At 32.9% G+C, this 22,565-nt stretch overlaps 1 protein-coding gene across 5 annotated transcripts in view; it reads left to right on the forward strand.

Moving 5' to 3' along the window:
• The window catches only part of ATRNL1 (attractin like 1), a 777,769-nt gene that overhangs the window by 331,182 nt on the left and 424,022 nt on the right, over nucleotides 1-22,565 (forward strand). For all 5 annotated transcript variants that reach the window (XM_042908168.1, XM_042908169.1, XM_042908170.1 and 2 more), the window contains one exon: nucleotides 22,110-22,171. In XM_042908168.1, the coding sequence (XP_042764102.1) occupies nucleotides 22,110-22,171 (62 nt within the window). The remainder of the gene's footprint in view (nucleotides 1-22,109; nucleotides 22,172-22,565) is intronic.

A 22,565-nucleotide genomic window follows, 5' to 3' on the forward strand; every position in this document is an offset into this window, starting at 1 on the left:
GATCCAGTAGAGATGCAAATGAGTTTTGTCTTATGATAGCATTGCAAAAAATTCTTGTCCAACAGTAGTGCAAATGAATTTTCTCCAATAGAAATACAAATGCTTTGGGGCGCCTGGGTGGCTCAGTTGGTTAAACATCGATTTCAGCTCAGGTCATGATCTCTCGGTTTGTGAGTTCGAGCCCCATGTTGGGCTCTGTGCTGTCAGCTCGGAGCCTGGAGCCTGCTTCGGATTCTGTGCCTCCCTCTCTCTCTGCCCTTTCCCCGCTCGCACTCTGTCTCCCTCTCTCTCAAAAATAAATAAAACATTAAAAAATTAAAAAAAAATGAAATACAAATGATTTCAGCCTAGTAGACAGTATAGTACCCATGGTTTTATTGATGTAAAGGTATTGGAAATTTCATATTTAAATTAGTAATCTATTCAGGTGTTCTTTCTTCTAGCCACTATAAATGCTTCTTTCCATGTAATTTTCTCTTAACATGAATACTTCTCTGTCTGCAGTTCTATCTTCTGCGTTGTTTGAATCATCCTTAATCCCATGCTATTTCACTCTTTAATGACTTAAAGATGTCTATGAAATCTATGGCATTTGTCTGTGTTTGTGCATGCGTGTGTGTGTGTGTGTATAGACAAATTCATTGCAGAGATTTTACCCAATTTTAACTCTCACTAGTTAATAGAATATGAGGAATAAACCATATTAGTATCATTTCACTAAGATAAAGGTTCTACACAACACATTTGTGTTTGTGTGTCGATATGTACATGTGACAGAACATATCATACAACAATGACGTAATTGGCACAGTTCTGAAGTACATGAGGAACTTTTAATAAAACCTAGTCATAGGGTAGTTTTAATAAAAACTAATAAAAGGGAGTTTACTGGACCAGTCCTTGGAAGTATTCCTATTTCGGGAAAGATGTACGGTGGTATAAATGCATGGCAACATTTTTCTCCCACCGAACACAACCCAAAATATCTGGCCAGAGTGCATGAGATAGCCATTTGGGGTCTCTGAAAAGTAATCATCAATAGGCGGATGAAAGAAGAGTATTAGAATTTAAAGACAACCGAACTGGTGAGATTACCGTTTTCCCCGCTGGAATTCCCTGACCTGAACTCAAGACAGCCCCAACCCCGGAAGTGAGCACTGTGGTGCAGAGAAAGTGAGTTGCAATAGAAATCTCTACTTCTTGCCTACAGAGCAGAAAAGGGAACTTTTAAAGTTCAGGAGCAGTAGGAGAAGGCCACTATATTTTTCTAATCAAGGGAGTGACCTTTTCCATCATTTTCATGAGTTCCAGGGAAGGGATATACAGGGCGTGTACGTTGGAGACTGGGAATCTTGTGGGCCATTATACAGTTCTGCCTAATACACTGTCTTAGGGTAGTTTCACAGATTAAAAAGATAATACATGTCATACAACATTTATAGTAAATGCTTAGTCAGTATTAGCTATAATTAATGTTGTTTGCCTGAAAAGCTTTTGATTGTCAATAAAAGCAGTCATCTGAAACTGAAAAGGCCTTTACATGTGAAGAAGTTATAAAGTAATTTCTTGCCAGGTTATAGGCTATATATTTTAATAATAAGATGTCATCTCAGATTTAAATATTGAAAATGCTGTGTCATTCTGATTCTTATTACTATGTGATATACTCTTTTTGAAACTTCATCTCTTCTCTCCCTTAAGAATTTTTTTGTTTTAGGGGTGCCTGGGTGGCTCAGTTGGTTCAACATCCAACTCTTGATTTTGGCTCAGGTCATGATCTCATGGTTAGTGGTATCGATCCCCAAGTCGGATTCTGTGCTGATAGCACAGAGCCTAGTTGGGATTCTCCCTCTCTCTCTCTCTCTCTCTCTCTCTCTCTCTCTGCCCCTGCCCTGCTTGCGCTCTCTCGTCTCTCTCAAAATAAATAAACTTAACTTTTTTTTATTTGATCTCCTTTCATTTTACTTTAATATGTCTAGATGTGAGATTTTCAGCCATTCATCTTTTTTTTTTTAATTCAAGGAAATGTATCTCCATTGTGCTTTCAAATACTTCTTCCAGTCCATTTTTCTTTGCCATTGTGAGATTCTTAATATTATATATTAATAATATTGATATTAATATCAGATCAAATTTTTATTTCCCTCTCCCTATCTCTTAGCTTTTCTTTTAAATTTTCTGTTTTTTTTTCTCTACTTCTTCCTCCTCCATCTGGTTTTCCAGTGTGCCAATTTGTTCTATTCATATATCTATATATTCTATATTTTATATCTTTTATTGCTAAATGTGATTTATTTACTTATTCATGTATAATTGAAGTATAGTTGACATTCAGTATTGTATTAGTTTTGGGTCACAACATAGTGATTTGTGATTTAACATTTATATACATTATGAAATGCTCAGCCCAAATGGAGTTTTTTCATTCTCCTTTGACATTGCTCATTTCTATTATATTTTTAAAATAAGCTTTGGAAGATAATTTGAAATTCTTGGCAAATATTCAGGCCTAGGGCTGATGGCTGTTCTGAAAAGCACTGGATATGGGAAATGGTCACCAAATGACTCTGGTGGAGCGATGTTGAAAATTTCTCAGATGGAAATCTTCAGGTCACTAGATAACTATTATTTCTAAATTTATACCTAAACCCAGGCCTTTTTTTTTTTTTTACAAACACTAGATGTGCATAACAAGCAACTTTCTTATCTGCCCATTTGATATATAATAGGCATTTCAAACAGTAACATACCCAAAAATATAGATCGTGATCTAGTCACAAAAACCTGCTTGATTTCATCGTAGTGTAAGCATATGGAAGACATCCAGTCCTGGTTGCCTCACAGTAATAGGGACATTAATAAACTAGGATACATCCAGAAAAGGTAAACTACAGATGGAAATTATATCATGTGAAGAAGAATTGATGAATTGAACTTTTACATGGAATAGAATTTCTATGGAATCCTAGAAAATAGAACTAAAATCAATCAGTAGATGTTATTGAGAAATATAATGCAGTTTAAGGCAAAATTTCTGATGAATAGAGTTGTCCAAAGAATGGTTTGCCAGGCTTAATGGTGAGTATTCCACTTCCAAAACTGAGTAAAGGCTCTATTATAGTCATAAATATTGTAAAGAAGATATATGTGGCTTTCTGATTATCTCTAATACTTAATGATTCAATAGTCTTACAGTCACACTATAAGATTTTACATTGTTAAATTGATGAAGAAATTTTTATACCATTTAATTATTAGAATGAAGTAATTAATGGGGCGCCTGGGTGGCGCAGTCAGTTGAGCGTCCAACTTCGGCTCAGGTCATGATCTCACAGTCCGTGGGTTTGAGCCCCACGTCGGGCTCTGTGTTGACAGCTAGAGTCTGGAGCCTGTTTTGGATTCTCTTTTGGATTCTGTCTCTCTCTCTTTCAAAAATAAATAAAACATTAAAAAGGTTTTAGAATGTAGTAATTGATGTATGTCTGATTTATGAAAAGTTTCTTTTTTAGGGGGTTGAATTTAAATGATAAAAACACTGAAAATTACCTAATTTTAAAATGTTAAAATGTTCTCATATGAGTAGAAAATGAGATGAGTTAGACTTACATTTCAGCTTGTCACATAGAGCATTCTTTTATGACCACACCATTCTATGTCCTTTTTTCTGTCTATCATCTGATTCCATTAGTACTTTGGGAAAAGTGGTGGACAAAACAACAGACATTATTCTGAAGGTAGCTATACCTTGTTGCAAACAAAAACAGAGAAATGGATTGTTTTGTCTTGTTTGTCAGCTTTCTCCCCAGCATTATTAAGATATAATTGACATGTGTAAATTTAAGGTGTACAGTATAATGTGTTAGTACACGTATATATTACAAAATGTTTATGAAAACAAGGTTAGTTAGCACATTCTTTACCCCAGATATTTACCATTTTAGTGTTGTTATGATAAGAACATTAATTTCTTTCATAGCAACTTTCACATCTGAAACATTTCTTCAAAACTGAGAGACTTAGCTGACTGCCAGGGCCCCTGAAAATCAAACTTAAAAGCTCCTGCATAGCAAAAGAAACCATCAACAAGATGAAGAGGTCACCTACAGAATGGAGAACATATTTGCAAATCACATATCTGATAAGGGATTAATATCCAAAATATACTCCTACAAGGCACTAGTAAAAACAAAAAACAGACAAACTGACAAAAAACTCCAAACAACCAGTTCAGAACTGAATAGACAGTTTTCCAAAGAAGACTAACAAATAGGCAACTGTTTGGTACTCTCTACCACTTATCAACAGGGAAATGCAAATCAAAGCCATAATGAGATATCAACTCCCACCTGTTATCAAAAAGATAAGAGAGAACAAATGCTGGTGAGGATGCATTGTTGGTGGGAATGTAAATTAACATAACTACCATGTACAACAGTATGGAAGTTCCTCAAGACTTTAAAATAGAATGACCAATGATTCAGCAGTTTCGTTTCTGGGTGTATATCTGAAGAGATAGCTGCATGTCATGTTCATTGCAGCATCATTTACAGTAGCCAACAAATGGAAACCACCTAGTGTCCATCTACAGAGGAATGGATGAGGAAACTGTGGTATGCCTGTATATACAATGGAATACTATCCAACCATGACAAAGAAGGAAATTCTGCCATTGGCTACAACATGGAAGGACCTTGAAGGCATTATGCTAAGTGAAATGGATCAGTCAGAGAAATACAAATGTATGATTTTGTGTTTATACATAGAGTCAAAAAATATTGAACTCATAGAAACTGAGTAGAGTGGTGGTTGCCAGGGGCTGAGGAGTTGAGGGGTGCTGGAAATGAAGGCATATTGGTCAAAGGGTATAAACTTTCAGTTGTAGGATGAGTAAATCCCAGGAAGCTAATGTACATGGTGGTGACTGTAGTTAACAATACACTGTTATGTACTTGAAAGTTGCTCTGAGAGTAATTAATGTTCTCACCATAATGATGCCAACAAAATGGTAATTATGTGAAAAGTTTCTTATTAGGGACTTTCAAACTATTGTCACTTGCATACTTGTTTTAAATAGGCAGATTTTTTGGAAAGTGAGAATTCATGAAATAAAAAGAGTTTAATGCATTTTGAGGATATAGAAGTAAATGATTTCAAATTCTTTTTGACAATTAATGAACTGGATGTTATCAATGAATATGGAATATTACATATATCTATGTAAAATATTACAAATGTGGATCTATCTTTAGACATGGGGTGAAAATAAAAGTAAGTACAGAATTGTTTAAACTGATTTTATTATAGGGGTGCTTTGTGATCTGTTGGTTAGGCGTCCAACTTTGGCTCAGGTCACGATACCATTGTTCCTTACCTCTAGCCCCGTGTTGGGCACTGCACTGACAGTGTAGAGGCTGCTTGGTGTTCTCTCTTTTCCTCAATCTCTCTTTCTCAACATAAATAAATAAACTTAAAAAAAATAAACTTATTTTATTATGTAAAGATCCTGACTGAAATAATAGTATTTGTATTACATTTTTATTAAAATAGTTGTACTTTTCTCTTTTTAATAATGTATATTTTATTGCAAGTTGTAATATCAAATGTGTTTTTGTTTTTTACCCATCTCTTGTCCTTTTCCTCAATAATACCATTAAATTTTTAAAAATTTTAATAAATTAGTTTATTATTCTTTAAAATATTTTAGTGTGAATTGTATGACAAACAAGCAGTCCTTGTGGTATAAAGTCTTTATTTGGGTAAAGAATGTGATAATTGCTAAGTTAAAGGACAAATTATGACCTCTCATTCTGAAAACATTGTTACTGCCAAAATCTACCGGCCCAGTGATTTTTTTTTTTAATGTTTATGAAAGTGTCCTCAACATTTTTCTTGAGGATTTTTATTTTTCTTAAGTTTTGTACCAAACTTTTTTCTTTTACATGGTATTATTGAGTTATATGTATTATAAAAGTTTAATTCTTATATAGCATCGTAAATCTTATACTTATGGAATTCTAGAAATCAAGACAATGATTTATTTTTTCTGTCAGATCATAACACATTTACCAGAGTAGGAAATTTTCAGTAGGTGACTATTTGTACACAATTATTCCGATTTTAATTTGGCCATTGGGAGCCTCTGCCATTTTAATGTATTATTTGATTAATTTATATACTTAAGAAGGCTGTTTCAATTTAATGTAAATCATTCTAGTGTTAAAAAATTTTTTCATTGTCTTCAATGGAGTATTTTATACTTTAGATTGCCAACCACTTTAACGGTCAAATATCCTTAAAAATTTTGTGACTGTGACATGTATAGCAGCAATGTTATATGATAAAGATATGATAAATATGATAAATATATGATAAATATGATAAATAAATAATAATTAAGCACAATTTTTTTTTTCTTTTGAAATGCTAGGAATCATGCTACTGAGTTGATTTGCATCAGTTCCTAAGTGAGATTTTATTTTGGTAACAGTTCTTCTTTATGACTTGTAATGCCATGCAGTTGAATCTTGATAATAAAAAAAAGGGAAAAAATTACTACTATAACTGCAGTGCTAATAACTTGAAAAACAAAAAGAGTGCACTGAGCTTAAGTACTTTGTATTCTCTTACAATAGTGCTACTCATCAACACTTATACATCACCACTTAAATTAAATTAAATTAGATTGAATCTAAATTACCTGTTTCTGAGTAAATGGGATTTGGTAATTTACTATTAAGTCAATCTGCAAACTGATGTCATAATTTAGATTTGATTTTTTTTATGAGAATGATGTTAGGAATCATTCTTCAATTTGCAATTCTAATTTCCATAGTAGAGTAGGTATATCCCCTTCCTAATAATGGTTAACTTATACAGAACAAAATAGAAAAGAACAGAATACTAATGCTGATGTCTGTAAATTTTTATCACAGTGTATTAGCATTTTTGAACATATAATATTAGTCATTTGAAAATATAAGGTGGAAAGCTATTGGATAAGTAGATATTAAAGAAAAAGTAAGTTTTATGCATATGGTTTGAAAAGTAAGGGTTATAGTACAAATGTGCTGATATAGGCATGTAATTTTTTCTCAAATTACCCCTAGGACACATTATTTTATATCTCTTCCTCCTGTTATTATTATTGTTGTTGTTGCTATTTGTTGTTGTTTTCCAAATAGTTGTAGGCTTGAGGAATTTATCACATATATTTTCAAACATATGTTTTCCTATTTTTAAAACTTCAAATCTTTGTCGTTAAGCCTACGTTGGCATAATTTCAAGAAGTGGTATTGGAAATTGTTAACTAATTTTATTCATTACCTAATATATTAATTATACTAATCAGAAATTATAAATTGAGGAATATATAAAATAATACTTAAATATTTTTATAGAGAGAAATGGAAAGATTTATAACAGCTACAAAATAAAATTGGTTGTGATAAGTATAGATATTCTGGAGTTCGGAGCAGGAAGATATATCAAGTTGACACTATAATTTCAGAGTTGAGTACTAAAAACAGTGACCGTATTATTCACAAAGCTGAAAGTATTTACTATCTGTCCCTTTACAGAAAAAGTTAGTTAACTCCTCATGTAAATTATTCCTCATTGGGGCACCTGGGTGGCTCAGTTGGGTAGTAGTGGGACTTGGTTTTGGCTCAAGTCCTGATCTCATGGCTTCCTGGGTTTGAGCCCCACATTGTGCAGAGCCCGCTTGGGAGTCTCTCTCTCCCTCGCTCTCTGCCCCTCCCCCACTCGTGCTGTCACTGCCTCTCCCAAAATAAATACAATTTAAAAAAATAGATATTACAACTAATACTATTCTTTATAAGCAGTAAAATTGTTTGAATTGGATAAGATGGCTTAAATGTAAAATACGGTTTTCAAAGAAAATGACTTGTAAAGAATCTTTAATCTTTCCATTTGTAAAATAAATCCAAGAAGTTCAACTTTTTTATAAAAGTTATTTTTTTTAATGTTTATTTATTTCTGAGAGAGAGAGAGAGAGACAGCCAGCCAGACAGAGCATGAGTGGGAGAGGGGCAGAGAGAGAAGGAGAAACAGAATCCAAAGCAGGTTCCAGGCTCTGAGCTGTTAGCACAGAGCCCGACGTGGAGGTCAAACCCATGAACTAACTGTGAGATCATGACCTGAGCCAGTGGGATGCTTAACCAACTGAGCCACCTAAGCACCCCTATAGAAGTTATTTTTAAAAAGTCATTAATTTTTCTTTGAAGTTTAATTAAACTCTTTAAAAAAATTTAATGTTAATTTTTAATATTGTATTTCTTTTAGTAGTTCTTTTAATATCCATATGACCCCATAGATATTTTTAGATATTTGTCATTATAAGAAAATTTGATTTTATAAACTGCTGTGATTTTTATATATTGTAGAGCAAACAATTTTCTTTCTTTGCAATCTTACTTAATACTATAATAATTTTTCATTAGATTATGTACTTTCATTGTATATTGTTGGAAATTTGAACTTTAAAAAATAATATAGTGATAAAAATCTTTTTATGGATTCATTTTATTTTGGTAAATTTGTGCTGACACTTTTTCTATTTCTTCTATGGAGTCTAGTCTGGTTATGCACTGTATATTTAATAGGATACTCAATTTTTTTCTGCTTGGAGGTCTACAGATTAAACTGTATTCTTTTTTTAAAAATCTGTCTTTAATGTTTATCTACCTTGGAGACAGACAGAGACAGAGTGTGAGCGGGAAGGGATAGAGAGAGAGGAGATACAGAATCTGAAGCAGGCTCCAGGTTCTGAGCTGTCAGCACAGAGCCTGACATGGGGCTTGAACTCACGAACCGTGAGATCGTGACCTGATCGGAAGTCGGATGCCCTGCCTACTGAGCCACCCAGGCGTCCTAAACTGTATTTTTTAAATATTCTTCTCTTTCAGTGGTTATTTTTTCCTTTTCATTTATTTTACTGTATATTTTTACTTTTTCCATTTGTTTTGATGAATTTACCTTACAGTTTTCCCCTTTTGTTGTTTTCAAAAGTAGGATTTTGATTTAATTAGGTGTCTTGTTCTATTTTTGCATCATTAATGTTTAGTTTTAGCTTTATGATTTCTTTTTATTTTTCCTTGGCTATCTTTTGGTTTACTCTGTGGTTCCTCTTATGCTTTTTACAGCAGAGGTTTTCACTTATTTTAACTCTTTAATTTTTCTAATTATAGTATCACTGCTTTAAATACATCATAGATTCCTTTATTTTCATGTTTTTTCATTATTTTTGAGAAATCATATAATTTTGATTTGTTTTCCCTCTCCTACTTAGACTTGACTACCAGAAAGTTAAAAAAAATTTTTTTTCCATATGTCAGAGGCTCTTTGTTTTGTGTATTTGTAATTTCAAGTCAATGCATTGTAATCAGAATATTGTTTGCCATATTGTTGTTGAATTAAGTTCTCTTTAATTAGTATTTTCTATCTATGTTTCCTCTCTTCTCCTGTGGTGTTTCGTCATAGAGTGTTATGTTATTTGATCCATTGCTATGATTATTAGTAATATCATGTCTTCAAATATGAGTATTACATCCCGCTATGAATTCTGGTTTTAATATTTAAAAGTGCCCTTCTTTTTCAAGTTTAGTGCTTCTTGGCTTGACTTACACTTTGTCTAATATTATCTCTTTCTATGCTTTCTTTATTGTTTTCATATGTTTGATAAACTTTTCTTAATCTCTTCACTTGTAGCCATATTAAATCATTTTATTTTAGGTATATATATTTTTATAGCATTTAGTTGGATCCTGCTTTGTGGAACAATTTGGAAATATTTTTCTCAAATAGACGAGTTAAGGACATTCACATTTATTGATGTAACTAATAATATGATGTAAAATATGACATAATATTTGATATAAGATGGCTTTATAAAATTTTTATCACTTTTAAAATTTGCATATCATCATTTTGGTGTCCATTTTAGTTGTTTTAACACATACGGTTATGTAACCATCACCACAAGCAAGTTATGGAATATTTCCATCACTCTTCAAATGTCCCTCGTATAGCATATTTATAGTCAGTCTTTCTTGTCACTACTAACCTTGAAAACCACTGATCTATTTTCTGTCCTTATAATTTTGTGTTATGACTTTATTAAAAAGACCATTTATTAAGTGGAGCCCTGGAGTGTAAGATGATGAGCTTAGTTCAAAAAAAGACCATCAGGGAACTGAAATAGGGAAGTTTAGTACAGGTCCTGGAGTAAATGCATGACATGCCTTGAGGGGCCACGTGCAAAGGTCAAGGCAGGGTGCAGGCAGTAGGAGCAGCAGAACCTGGGGCACAGACCTTTGTTAGAGTCCATGAGTGGAGTGCTTTGAGGTTCCCAGGCTAAGGCTGGACTGGTCAACTCAAAACTATACAGAAGGGTTTTGGAAGGTTTTGTGGGGGGTCTTGTCTAAGGGGAGTACAAGGAAAAGGTCCTGCGAGGCAGAGGGAGACTGTTTATCACAAAGGCCAATGAGGAAGTCATATAGGAACTTACATTTAGTTATGACTCTGTCGGCCCTTATGTACAGCTCACGCTTACAAGAGGGACTAATGTCAGTTTAAGGCCGCATGAGCTACTTGGCCACAAAATTAATGCTGTGGCAACAATACCATGGAATAGGTTAGCTAAGGTCTTTTACCTTTTATAAAATGTCATAAAATTTGCATCACATGGTATATAGACTTATAGTCCTATTTCAGTAGTATTTCTAAAAATTTTGCCTTTATTAAGTCATAATTTACACACAGTCAAATGTATTCATTTGAAGTGCATGGTTTTATGGATTTGGCAAATATACACAATCATGTAACCTCCACTACAATCAAGATATCAAAGTTTCATCAACCACAAAGTTTCTTTGCATACCATTTCCGTTAATCATTTCTCAGTGGCCCCAGACCCTAGTAGGAAACTGGTCTACTTTCTGTCATTATAGATTTGCCTTTCTCTAATTTTCATATCATGGAATTAAATAGCATATATTTGTTTTACAGTATATTTGAGATTACTCAAGTTGATGTCTGGGTAAACATTTTATTCCTTTTTATCATTGAATAGTATACCATGGATGGATATATAATAATTTATTTATCCACTCACCAGTTGATGAATTTTGGGGCTCTGTCCAGTTTGGGCAATTATTAATTAAACAACTATAAATTTTCACATACATGTTTTTTTTGTGAGTGTATGTTCTCATTTTATCTATATGTAGGACAGCTAGGTCATATTGTAATTGTATGTTTACTTTTGTAGAAACTGCCAAACTATTTACCAAAATGGTTGCACAATTCTGCATTTCCATTAGTAATGGATTAGCATTCTAGTTGCTTCTATCTTCAACAGTACCTGGTGTTGTCAATTTTGTTGTTTTGATTTTAGCTATTCTAAGATATGTGAATGGTAGTTTGTTTTTAATTTGATTTTTCCTGAAGACTAATGTGTTAACTGTTTCTACTGTTTTGAGAGTTCTTTATATATTCTGGATACAAGTCCTTTGTCAGATGTGTTGCAATATTTCTTCCCAGATTATTTCTTGGGTTTTTGTTTGTTTGTTTGTTTTTTGTTTTTTGGGGGTTTTTTTGTTCTTTTAACACTCTTTCAAAGAACAGAAATTTTTAATTTTAGTAAAATCCAATTTATAAGTTTCTCTTTTTAAGTGGATCATGTTTTTGGTGTTATATCTAAGAAATCCCTGCCTAAAGCAGTTAAAAAGGATTTTTCTCCTGCAATTTTATAATTTTTAAGATTTTATTTTATAATACTAATTTTTACATTAAGGCCTATGATTCATTTTGAATTGCTTTATATGTTTCAATGTATGGGCTGACATTTACTTTTTATATTTGGATGTCTAATAGTTTCAGCACTATTTATTAAACAGAAACAGTATTCTTTTCTTTGTTGAATAGCCTTAGAAACTTTGTCAAAAATCAGTTGATTCTGTTTGTGTACATTTATTTCTAGATTATCTGTTCCATTCAGATATGTGTCTATCTTTTCATCAGTTCATATTGCCTTGGTTACAATAGCTTTTTTGTAACTATTGAATCAGATAGTGTGAGTCTTTCAGTTTTGTTCTTGTTTTCAAAATTGTTTTGGCTATTCCGCTTTCTTTGCCTTTCCATATAATACTAGAATCTCCTTTTCTTTTAATTTCTGTAAGAAATTCTTCTGAGATTTTGATTATGATTGCATGAAATTTATATGTCAGAATTGACATCATAATTCTATTGAGTCTTATAATTCATGACTACAGTATATCTCTATTTATCTAGGTCTAATTTGATTTCTTTTGTTAGTATTTTATAATATTCAACATATGTTTTTGCATATATTTTATCAGACTTAAGTAATTTCACAGTTTTTGATACTGTTATTTATTTTCAATGGTTTATTTTTAGTATGTAGCAATGCAATAGATTTTGTATTCCATGAAGTTATTAAATTCGTTTATTATTTATATTAGTTTGGGGGATTAAAAATCATGCTGTCTGAAAATAGAATATTATTTCTTCCTTTACAGTTCTTTCCAAAATGTTTTTCTTGTTTTATCACACTGGTAAGAGGTTCAGTGTGGTATTGAGAAGTTGTGAAAGCAGACATTCTTGCTTTGTTGCCAATGCCAAAAGGAAAGCATTCCATCCTTCACCATTGCATACTATGTTAGCTAAAGGGTTTTCAAAAGTTCTTTAGAGTAGTTTTCTTGTGCACTTATTTTACTGAGTTTTTTTTGAATTAAGACTGATGTTGAATTCTTTCAGATACTTTTTCTGCATCTATTAGAATGATTTTTTGGTAATTCACTTTTAGTCTTTAGGCTTGGTAAACTACATTGATTAATTTTGAAATTTGAACTGGGTTTGCATTTCTGGGATATACCACAGTTGGCATTGATTTATTATCCTTTTTATATATTGCTGGGTTCAGTTTGCTGATATTTATTGAGGATTTTATTCTGCTATCATATTAATGAAAGATATTTCTGTCTAGATTTTTTTCTTACGTTTGGTTTTGTTATCAGGGTAATGCTGGTTTCATAAAATAAATGTTAATAAAAGTGTTATCTCCTTGTCTATGTTCTAAAAGATTTGTAGATATGATGCTACTTCTTACTTAAATATTTAGAATTTTCCAATGAAATCATATGCCTATAGTTGATTATTTGGTGTTTTGGTTTTGTTGTTTAAAGGTTTTAAATGAGAAATTTAATATGCTTAATAGTTATAATACTATTTAAGTTATTTATTTTTTCTTAAGGGAGCTATAATATTTCATGTATTGCAATGAAGTTTTCCACTTTGTCAAGGATATTTAATTTATGGGCATTAATTTATTTGAAAAATTATCTTATCCTTTTCTGTAGGGTCTATAATAGTGTCCCATCTTTCATTCCCGATGTTGGTAATTTGTGACTTCTCTCTTTTTTCTTGATCTGACTAGAGACTTACTAACTTTATTGATCTTTTAGAAGAACCAGCCTCTCTCTCTGTGTATGTATATATAGGTATATGTGTGTGTATATATGTATGTATATATATGCTATTAGTTATATATTAATGTAATATATATAATATAATATAACATATTATAATATATATGGAACATACAGTAAAACCTTGGTTTGTGAGCATAATTCATTCTGGAAACATTCTTGTAATCCAAAGCACTTGTATATCAAAGCGAATTTCCCCATAAGAAATAATGATTCATTCCACAACCTAAAAATATTCATATAAAAATGATTACAATACTATAGTATAGTATAAAATAATAAAGAAAATACAAAACATAAAGAAAAATAAACAAATTAACCTGCATTCACCTTTGAAAACCTTTGTGGCTGGTGTGAGGGAGACAAGAGAGAGGAAGTTATTGTGTAGGACGACTTTCACTATCAGCATCACTGCTATCTATTGGCTCAGTGGCATCTTTTTCTTTTCATGAAGATTTAACAAGGAACCTATCCAAGGACACTTGCCTTTGCCTCCTTTTGAGGATTTCACGGAAACGTGATACTGGATTGTCATGAAATACATTCATTGCTTGCACTGCCACAGCCTTACTGGGGTGTGCTTTTCTACACAATTTGGCACTGTTTCCCACATTTTACACATCTCCATAATCTCATTTGCAGTGAGGGATTCTTCTGCCTTTTCCTCTTCCTCCTCCACAGACGTAATGCAGACGTAGACTTATAGAATCTTGCACTTTTGGCCACTCTCATACCTCACTGGTACTTCTTGATGATTTCCTTCTTTACTTCCACCGTAATTATCTCCTTCTTCTTACTGTGCTTATTTTCAACCATTTCGGCTTGGGGGCTATTGTATACTGACTACAGTACAATATTAATAAACTCTTGTCATATACTGTATTTAACATAACTGGCAATAAGGCAGCAGAGGAAAGGGTCTATATCTGCAGGCAGCCTGACCTACAATTAAGCAAAGCATTCCTAAGCTTACTCTTGTATGGAAAAGCAAAGGCCTGTCCATAGGTGCTTTGAAGTGACAAAAAATACAGTAATGCCAGTTGTGGGCATTTTCCAATGTTCTGAAAAATCACTGACTTCTGCCAAACACCATGGCCTGAGACCAAGCATCTGAGCATGGGAGACAATCACCCATAATCTTGCAGTGAATGAGAGAGAGAGAGAGAGAAAGAGGGGGGGGGGGAGGGGGGAGTACCATTGGCTCAATTGTGATCATGTGATGTTTGGCATCACGTATTACTCATACTGCAAGACATGGCTCATTTATCAAGTTAAAATTTATTAGAAATGTTTGCTCATCTTGCGAAACACAGAACAAGTTACTTGCAATCCAAGGTTTTACTGTATATGGAATATATATGGAATATATGGAATATTCCTCTGTCTGATGAAAGCCATCTTAAAAACATGTACAGACATCAGTATGAACTCATGGTTAGCTTCATATAGATACAGATGCTTATATGTATAGAAATATTTATAAATATGTGTGTATATACACAGGTTAGCACACACACACATATTTCCTTGTTCTGTGGGCTCAGCCTAGAGACAATGACAACATAGTAGCAACAAGCAAACCTACTGCCTAGGGTTTGGTTTCTGATACCATCCTCATGTAAAGAAACTCCTTGGAAGAAATAGTTGATTCAAGGACTTAGTGTAGCAAATACACAGGTGATCCTGGAGTATCTTGTACTGCTAGAAAGTAAGGAAGCATTAAAACAGAAAACAAAACACACAACTATGGGAATATGTCAAAAGGACACAAGAACCAAATGAAAGAACTCACAATGGCTAAAGCTGGAACAGTTTCAACAACAAAGTAAGGTAATATTGGATCATACTGCAAAGTAAAAATAGATATACACGAGTCCATAGTGATATAAATAAATCATTAAATAAATAAATGGTCAAACTCAATGTTTCCAAATAGTTTATGTAGATAGCATGTACCAAAGAAGGTAGCCTATAATTTCCCACTTAAATGTACATAAGAACTTCCTTCCAAAGAGTACAATATGTGAAAGTAGTAAAAAAGAGTAATTTTACAGAGAGAAACCAAAACTTGACAAACACTGTTTCAGCCAGGTCACCAAGGTTACCATCAGCAGAAATAAGTCACACTGATAGTCTATACCTTTGGTATGAAGTGACAAAAATTGCACTTAATCTCTGTGCTCTTCGTTTCAAAAACCCATAACCTCAGTCTAATCATAAGAAAAACACTTTACAAATGCTGCTTGATGTGCATTCTACCAAATGCCTTACTATTACTCCTCAAAACTGTGAAAATAATAAAAAAGAAAGAAAGTCTGAGAAACTGTCATAGCCAAGAGGACCCAAAGGAGACATAACGAATGACTAAATGTTATCTGGTATCCTGGATGTGATCCTGGAGTAGAGAAAGGACATCTGAATACATTATGGACTGTGGTTAATAATGATGTCAGTATTAGTTAGGGGAGTGTGGAACTGTGAAGAGGGGGATTACAGAAACCTTTTTCATTTTTAAAAAGAGCATTTTGTCAGCTAGGTGAGGAGTGACCAGAGGCGTATGATGTAAAGACAGAGAAACCAGGTAAGTTTTTGCATTCATGCCAGGAGGAAAGATAATTAATTTGCTTTAAAAAGAATTAAACTGGGGCGCCTGGGTGGCTCAGTCGGTTAAGCATCCGACTTCAGCTCAGGTCACGATCTCACGGTCCGTGAGTTCGAGCCCCACGTCGGGCTCTGGGCTGATGGCTCAGAGCCTGGAGCCTGCTTCCCATTCTGTGTCTCCCTCTCTCTCTGACCATCCCCCGTTCATGCTCTGTCTCTGTCTGTCTCAAAAATAAATAAACGTTAAAAAAAAAATTAAAAAAAAAGAATTAAACCCATTAAATTTTATAAACAATATTCAAGAATTTATAATCAGATCAATATGTGTAATATTTAGACAGACTTGTCTGTATGTTCATCCCACATATTTTTATCCAGAAATAGGTTTTATTACATTCATTTTACATTTAACCCTGTATTTTGAAACATTACTTTATAAGGAATGGTACATATTATATTAATAAGGAGCGTGCTAATTATCGGTAGGAAGTTTATGCTGATCTGGAATAGATTGTCATAGTTGGTTTTATCCAGTAATAGCTAATTTAAACCCTAGTCTGCTTTTATTTACTTGAAAAAATTGATTAAATAAAAACTCAAGATCTTGAATTGCTTGCCTGAAACATAGCTTGTCATTGACATGACTCGGTGACTAACTTCCATTATGTAAGTATGCTTTTATGTCAGCATTTTGAAAGACTGTGATCCAAATAATAGTTTGAAGAACTGCTCTTTTAATTTCAGTTTGTTAGATGAACTTGATAATTTCAGCACATCCCTTTATATTTTCATTTTTGTTTATCCCATATTATATCAGAGTTTATTTATGGCAGGCTGACATTTTTCACAAACACACTATTTTATCCTTCAAGTTAACATTTTTTTCTCTCTTACAAATTCTGACATTTGTGGTAAATATCAAGCTATTAATCTCCTTCTGTATCCAAAGGCATTTAATGCAGCTTTCTTCATCAAATCATAAACTCAAAATGTTGATCATTATTATTAGTTAATGAAAAATATTGCATATCTTAAATTCAAATTTTAGATTTTAGACATGTTTTCAATATGAATTTTCAATGTAAGATCAAATGATCAAAATATATTATCATCATTGTTGCCATAGTTTCAGCTAACTCTGTTTCTTAGCATGTCACTAAATTGTTTGGAGGCTTTTTAAAAACATGAGAAAAATTAAAATATTATGATATTTTCCCATTTTCCCATAATTAATCTCTTAATTTTGATTACATTTCTTTGAATAATTATTAGATATCTTAAATAACATCCTTATAGAAAAAGGAATTTCGGTGGTGCATTTATGCTGGCTAAAGTTTAAAACTAACTTTAAATGCACCTTGAATAAACTTGTCATATTTTTCATGGGAATGACCACAGAACCAAAATAGAACATACTGATTATCTTCAAAGGGCCATGTTCTAGCAATGACATCAACCAATAGAAATCTTTCCAATTAGACCATTATAGAATTTAGGGTCAGAAATATTCTGTATCCTCAGGAGATACACTCTTAGGGACACTACAAATTTAGGGTGTTGTTACTGTTATTGATTTGACTCACTGTTTTTTAAATAAAATTGGCTAAATGATCACTCTTTTAAGGCAGCCTAATTTTTTTTTTGGTTTAAAAAATAATTTTTCATGTAATGCAACCTATATTGGATAAGGAGATTGTAGTCTGATCTAATTCACCTGAGAGAAATGTATAGAAACCAACATAGTTAAGAATAGTTAAAGATGTTTACTGTTGAAATTAAGAAGCTGAGGTAAAAATACATAGCAAGAAATCATTTTTGATATCTTGGTTCTAAAATATTGTAGCTAAAATTGTAAATGGTAGATCTTATAAAATTTTTCTTTGATTAAAAATAAAGAAAAATTTTTATCCAAGGATCACATTTTACAAAACTCCTGAACTTTATAATAAATGTCAATTTTATAAGTAAAAATAGTATTTTATGATCTGTAATTAGTAGGCAATTATAATCTGTATGAACACTGATTTATGAAAGAAATTTAAATGAATAAAAACTTTAAAAATGTTTTTCAGAATAACATCTGTACCAGCTTCCTGTCATGGATCTTAAGACTATATGAAGTCCTAAGAATACTCTTTTGTTAAATTTTGCTATTACATGTATTCATTTTTTCAGCAAAGTTTTATTAAGTGCTTGCTAGGTACCAAATGCTGTTCTAGGTACTGGAACAGGGTTATGAACAAGATGAACAAGGCTGCTATTCTCACAGAGCTTACGTTTTAGTGGAGAAAGACATTTTAACTAATGATTTAATTAATGATCATAACTTGTAAAATAAGATAGTTTCAGATTGAAGTATAGAAGAAATAAGTTCACACAAGAGTATGGAGTAAGGGGGACGGCACCTACTTCAGAGAGTGTTTGGGAGAAGTGTGATATTTGGGGTCTTATCTGGATGATACAGAGTCAGCCGCGTGAAGATCTGTTGCTCACCTTCACTTAGAATGGTTGTCCCTCTGTTTATCCTTATTCCTTTCCCTGTGGGCCTTCCAGGTTCATTGAAAGGATCCTGGAGCTGCTGGATTCTGTTCTGGATAGAGAAAAACCCAGGACAGCAAGATGCATCTGAACCTAATGCTGTGTTTCATATTTTTCTGCTACCCCTCCCTTTCCTCCTGTCGCTTCCCAGCACTTTTGCACACTTTTACACACCAAGGAGTGATTTCTTGTCTTACATACGTTAGTATAAAAAATAGGATACGTTTTAAAACTGAAGTATAGTTGACATGCTATGTTACCAAAATACAGGATACTTTTAATGTTTTCCCCCCATTAGCACTTAACCAACTTCTAATACACTATGTAGTTTATTATTACTGTTTTTGTCCTCCCTCACCAACACCATTAAGAATTTTGATGTTATTTTTCACTGATGCATCCAAGGACTTGGTGTGGTTTTCAGAATGTAGTAGATACTAAGTGAAATATGCAATGGATGAATAAATTGGCACCTCATATGAGGGAATCTGCTTGAATTAGTGTCTGCTTGGCTTTGTTCACCAATGATATCAAATGCTCCTTGGATCTGCCTTCCATTTCTAGAATCGGTCCAATGTCATTATTAAGCCTGTGGCTACGTGCGAGCTGTCTGACAGTGTTTTCCGCAGGCTGTGTCCTGTAGAATTTCCTGTAGAAAGTCTCAGGGGGAGCAACCTTTTAAAAGATTTGCACAGTGCTTGGTAATGCTGACTTCCCTTTTGAACAGACGATACGGGATACTTTCAACTTGAGGCAAAAGCACCCCGATGATACGCTGAGTACAGAGATTGCTTCTGCCAAGTCTGCATTTCCTCTTGGGTGCATTTATGTTAACAGATATGTTACTTTAGGGTCTCTCTTGCTTCTGTTTTTAAGGCAGTTTGTATTTCACAGACACTTTCTGACACAGACCTCCGCCATCAATTCTTTATCCCATCATTATGCTCCTCATTGTGAAAGGTAGTAGAGTGTGGTCTGTAACAAAAGTTGGTCAGGGTCTTTACTTCAGTACTTTACTTCATGTTCAAGCATTACACTCACCTAATTTGTGAAGAAATGCAGCTATTGTTTTGGCATATTGGAAAATGTGTTAATTTGGCAAGTCTAGGCATCTCATCACCCTGCTAGTGGAATCCCAGATTATCCTCTACAGACAAGCTGGAGTCAAAATATTAGTCATATTTCTTGTGAAAGCTTTTTCTTCTTTTATATTAATAGGTATAGGTAGATAATATAGTTGAAGTTTTGAAATGTTTTAGTGCTTTAGTTCATGATTATAACTTGTAGGTCCTTCCTTTAACTCCTACTTTATTTAGTCAGACATTCTTTGGGAAAATGTAGAATATTGTAGATATTTTCATGTGTATTAGTGTTTTGTTTACTTGTCTTAAAAATATTTTTGTTCCAAGGTACTTAATAATGCAGGCCCAGAAAGGGTAAGATCCGTTCCCAACTTACTCTTACGGACAGTCACCTGGGAAGAAAATTCATTTGTAATTTTTCCATTAAAAAATATTTTTTCTTAAATTTTTTAAGACATTTTCACCTATAACCAATCTCCTACAGCAATTATCTTTCCTCAGTCTCTGTATAAGTGCTTTGTAATTCTTCAAATGCTTAGAAGTTTTTTGGAAATGAATGCCATTATATTTAAAACATCTTGTATACACCACAAATTTAACCATCTTCTCAACTGACTATAATTCTTTATTTTATATAAGAAATACTGATACTCCTTATTTAGATTGCCATTTAAATTCCTTGGTGTTATTTCTTTGCACTGAAAGCTGGATAATTGTAAGGCTCATCTCTTTTGTAGTCCTTTACCTGATGGATTATATCTTCCTCTGCCTTTTGTCCAATGTCTAAAATTTATTTTCAAAAACTTTGTATAGTTTTCTAGTTGTTTAAGGAAGTAAAGATATCCCTTTTACTCCATTTTTACTGGAAGTGAAAATTAACTGCCATGGTTTTGAATGATTTTCATAAAAGATTATTAAAGGAAAAAGAGATTTCAGTACCTTGATGGTTTAGATTCAGCTGTCTTGGAAAATTCATTTATGTTGACTATCTCTTCTATACATGATGTAAAAGTATAATAATATTTATTATACCTGCTACATAGCAGATATTATGGCAAGAATTTTATTTTTATTAATTCAGTTAATCTTTCCTCTAGCACTATGAAGTAGGTACTTTTATTTTGACCTTTCACATATGGGACAGCTGAGACACAAATAAGTTAGTTTTCCAAAATATTTACACCTAGTAAGTGGAAAGGTAGATTTCAAAATCAGAAATTCTCCATTTAGATACTGCATTATTGACTAATACACTATACAGTACTTCCTGAGAATTGTGTTACAGTATAATCTATGTTAGCAGAAATGTAGAACAACTTTAGTTTATTGACTAGTTTCCCCTCTCAAAATTCATTTCTTTCTTTTTTTTATTTTTTTTTATGTTAGTTGTTTAAGAGAGACAGAGACAGTGCAAGCAGGGGAGGGGCAGAGAGACAGGGAGAATCCCAAGCAGGGTCTACACTGTCAGCACAGAGCCCGACTCCAGGCTTGAAGTCACGAAACTATGAGATCATGACCTGAGCCAAAATCAAGAGTCAGAAGCTTAACTGACTAAGCCACCCAGGCACCCTCAAAATTCATTTCTTAATAACATGAAATTATAAAATGAAGTGACATATATTATTCTCTGAGTAGAATATGACAAAATAGTTGTATGCACACATATAGCTTGTCTTGACAAAAATATATGGGAGGGGGGCGCCTGGGTGACGCAGTGGCTTAAGTATCTGACTCGATTTTGGCTCAGGTCATGATCTCACTGTGTGTGAGCTTAAGCCCCATGTCAGGTTCTGTGCTGAGAACATGGAGCCTGCTTAGGATTTTCTTTCTTCCTCTCTCTCTGCTCCTCCCCTACATGCTGTCTCTCAAAATAAATAAACTTAAAATATATATGTGTGTGTCTTTGTATGTATATATACATATAAATATATACATAAAGATAAATTCTCCATATCCTTAACAGAGTTGAAATTTATTTTTTTGGCTTATAAGCAATTATTACCTGTACTGATACAAACTGTGATCATTATTAAATGTAGAAACTCATTTACATTATTTAGTTACGCACATTTAATATCAGAATTGCACATGAAACTTAGCATACATTCTTGAAGTAATTTCATAATAGTTTTCTAAAATCATTTAATGTAATAGCCTATGTAAAGGCCATCATTGTCGGTTGTTGACTTTATTGGATGTTCTAGATGAAGTTTTGATTTCAGCATATATGATTTATAATATAATGATACAACTCTTTTGACGATTTAAAAATACTATATTTACAAATGCCATGAAACTCACCACAGATACTGGAGAACAACATAGATTAAGTTTCAAACTTTCTTTTATTTTGATCTTGCAGATTGCATTCTCACAACACAACACAATCATGGATCTTGTGCAGTTTTTTGTCACCTTCTTCAGGTAATTTGCTTTTACTGACTTCGAATTTATTAAACCTGTATTCTGATAATGTTCTATCAACCTGTTTGGTAATTTATCAAGTCTTTAACCTTAAAACATCAATGATGTGTCTTGAATAGCTTCATATGCTTAAATATGTAACAGAGCAGAAGAACCATACTTGAAATGTACTTTTCAAGATTATTTTGCTGTTGGACTATATAAATGCTAATGGAATCAGTGGAAAGAAGATAACTTTGTGTTCCTGTCACATAAGTAATTAAAGCCTACTTTAATTAATGAAATTAGCAGCATAGTCACCATATTGATTAGGTACATCTCCTACTGTTAATTCAATTATTTGTCAGGTAATTATCATATGTGCTTAGCAATGTGCTAAAAATCTGTAGAGAGT

The sequence above is a fragment of the Panthera leo genome, chromosome D2 (assembly GCF_018350215.1).
Source record: "Panthera leo isolate Ple1 chromosome D2, P.leo_Ple1_pat1.1, whole genome shotgun sequence".
In the NCBI taxonomy this organism is placed as follows: domain Eukaryota; kingdom Metazoa; phylum Chordata; class Mammalia; order Carnivora; family Felidae; genus Panthera; species Panthera leo.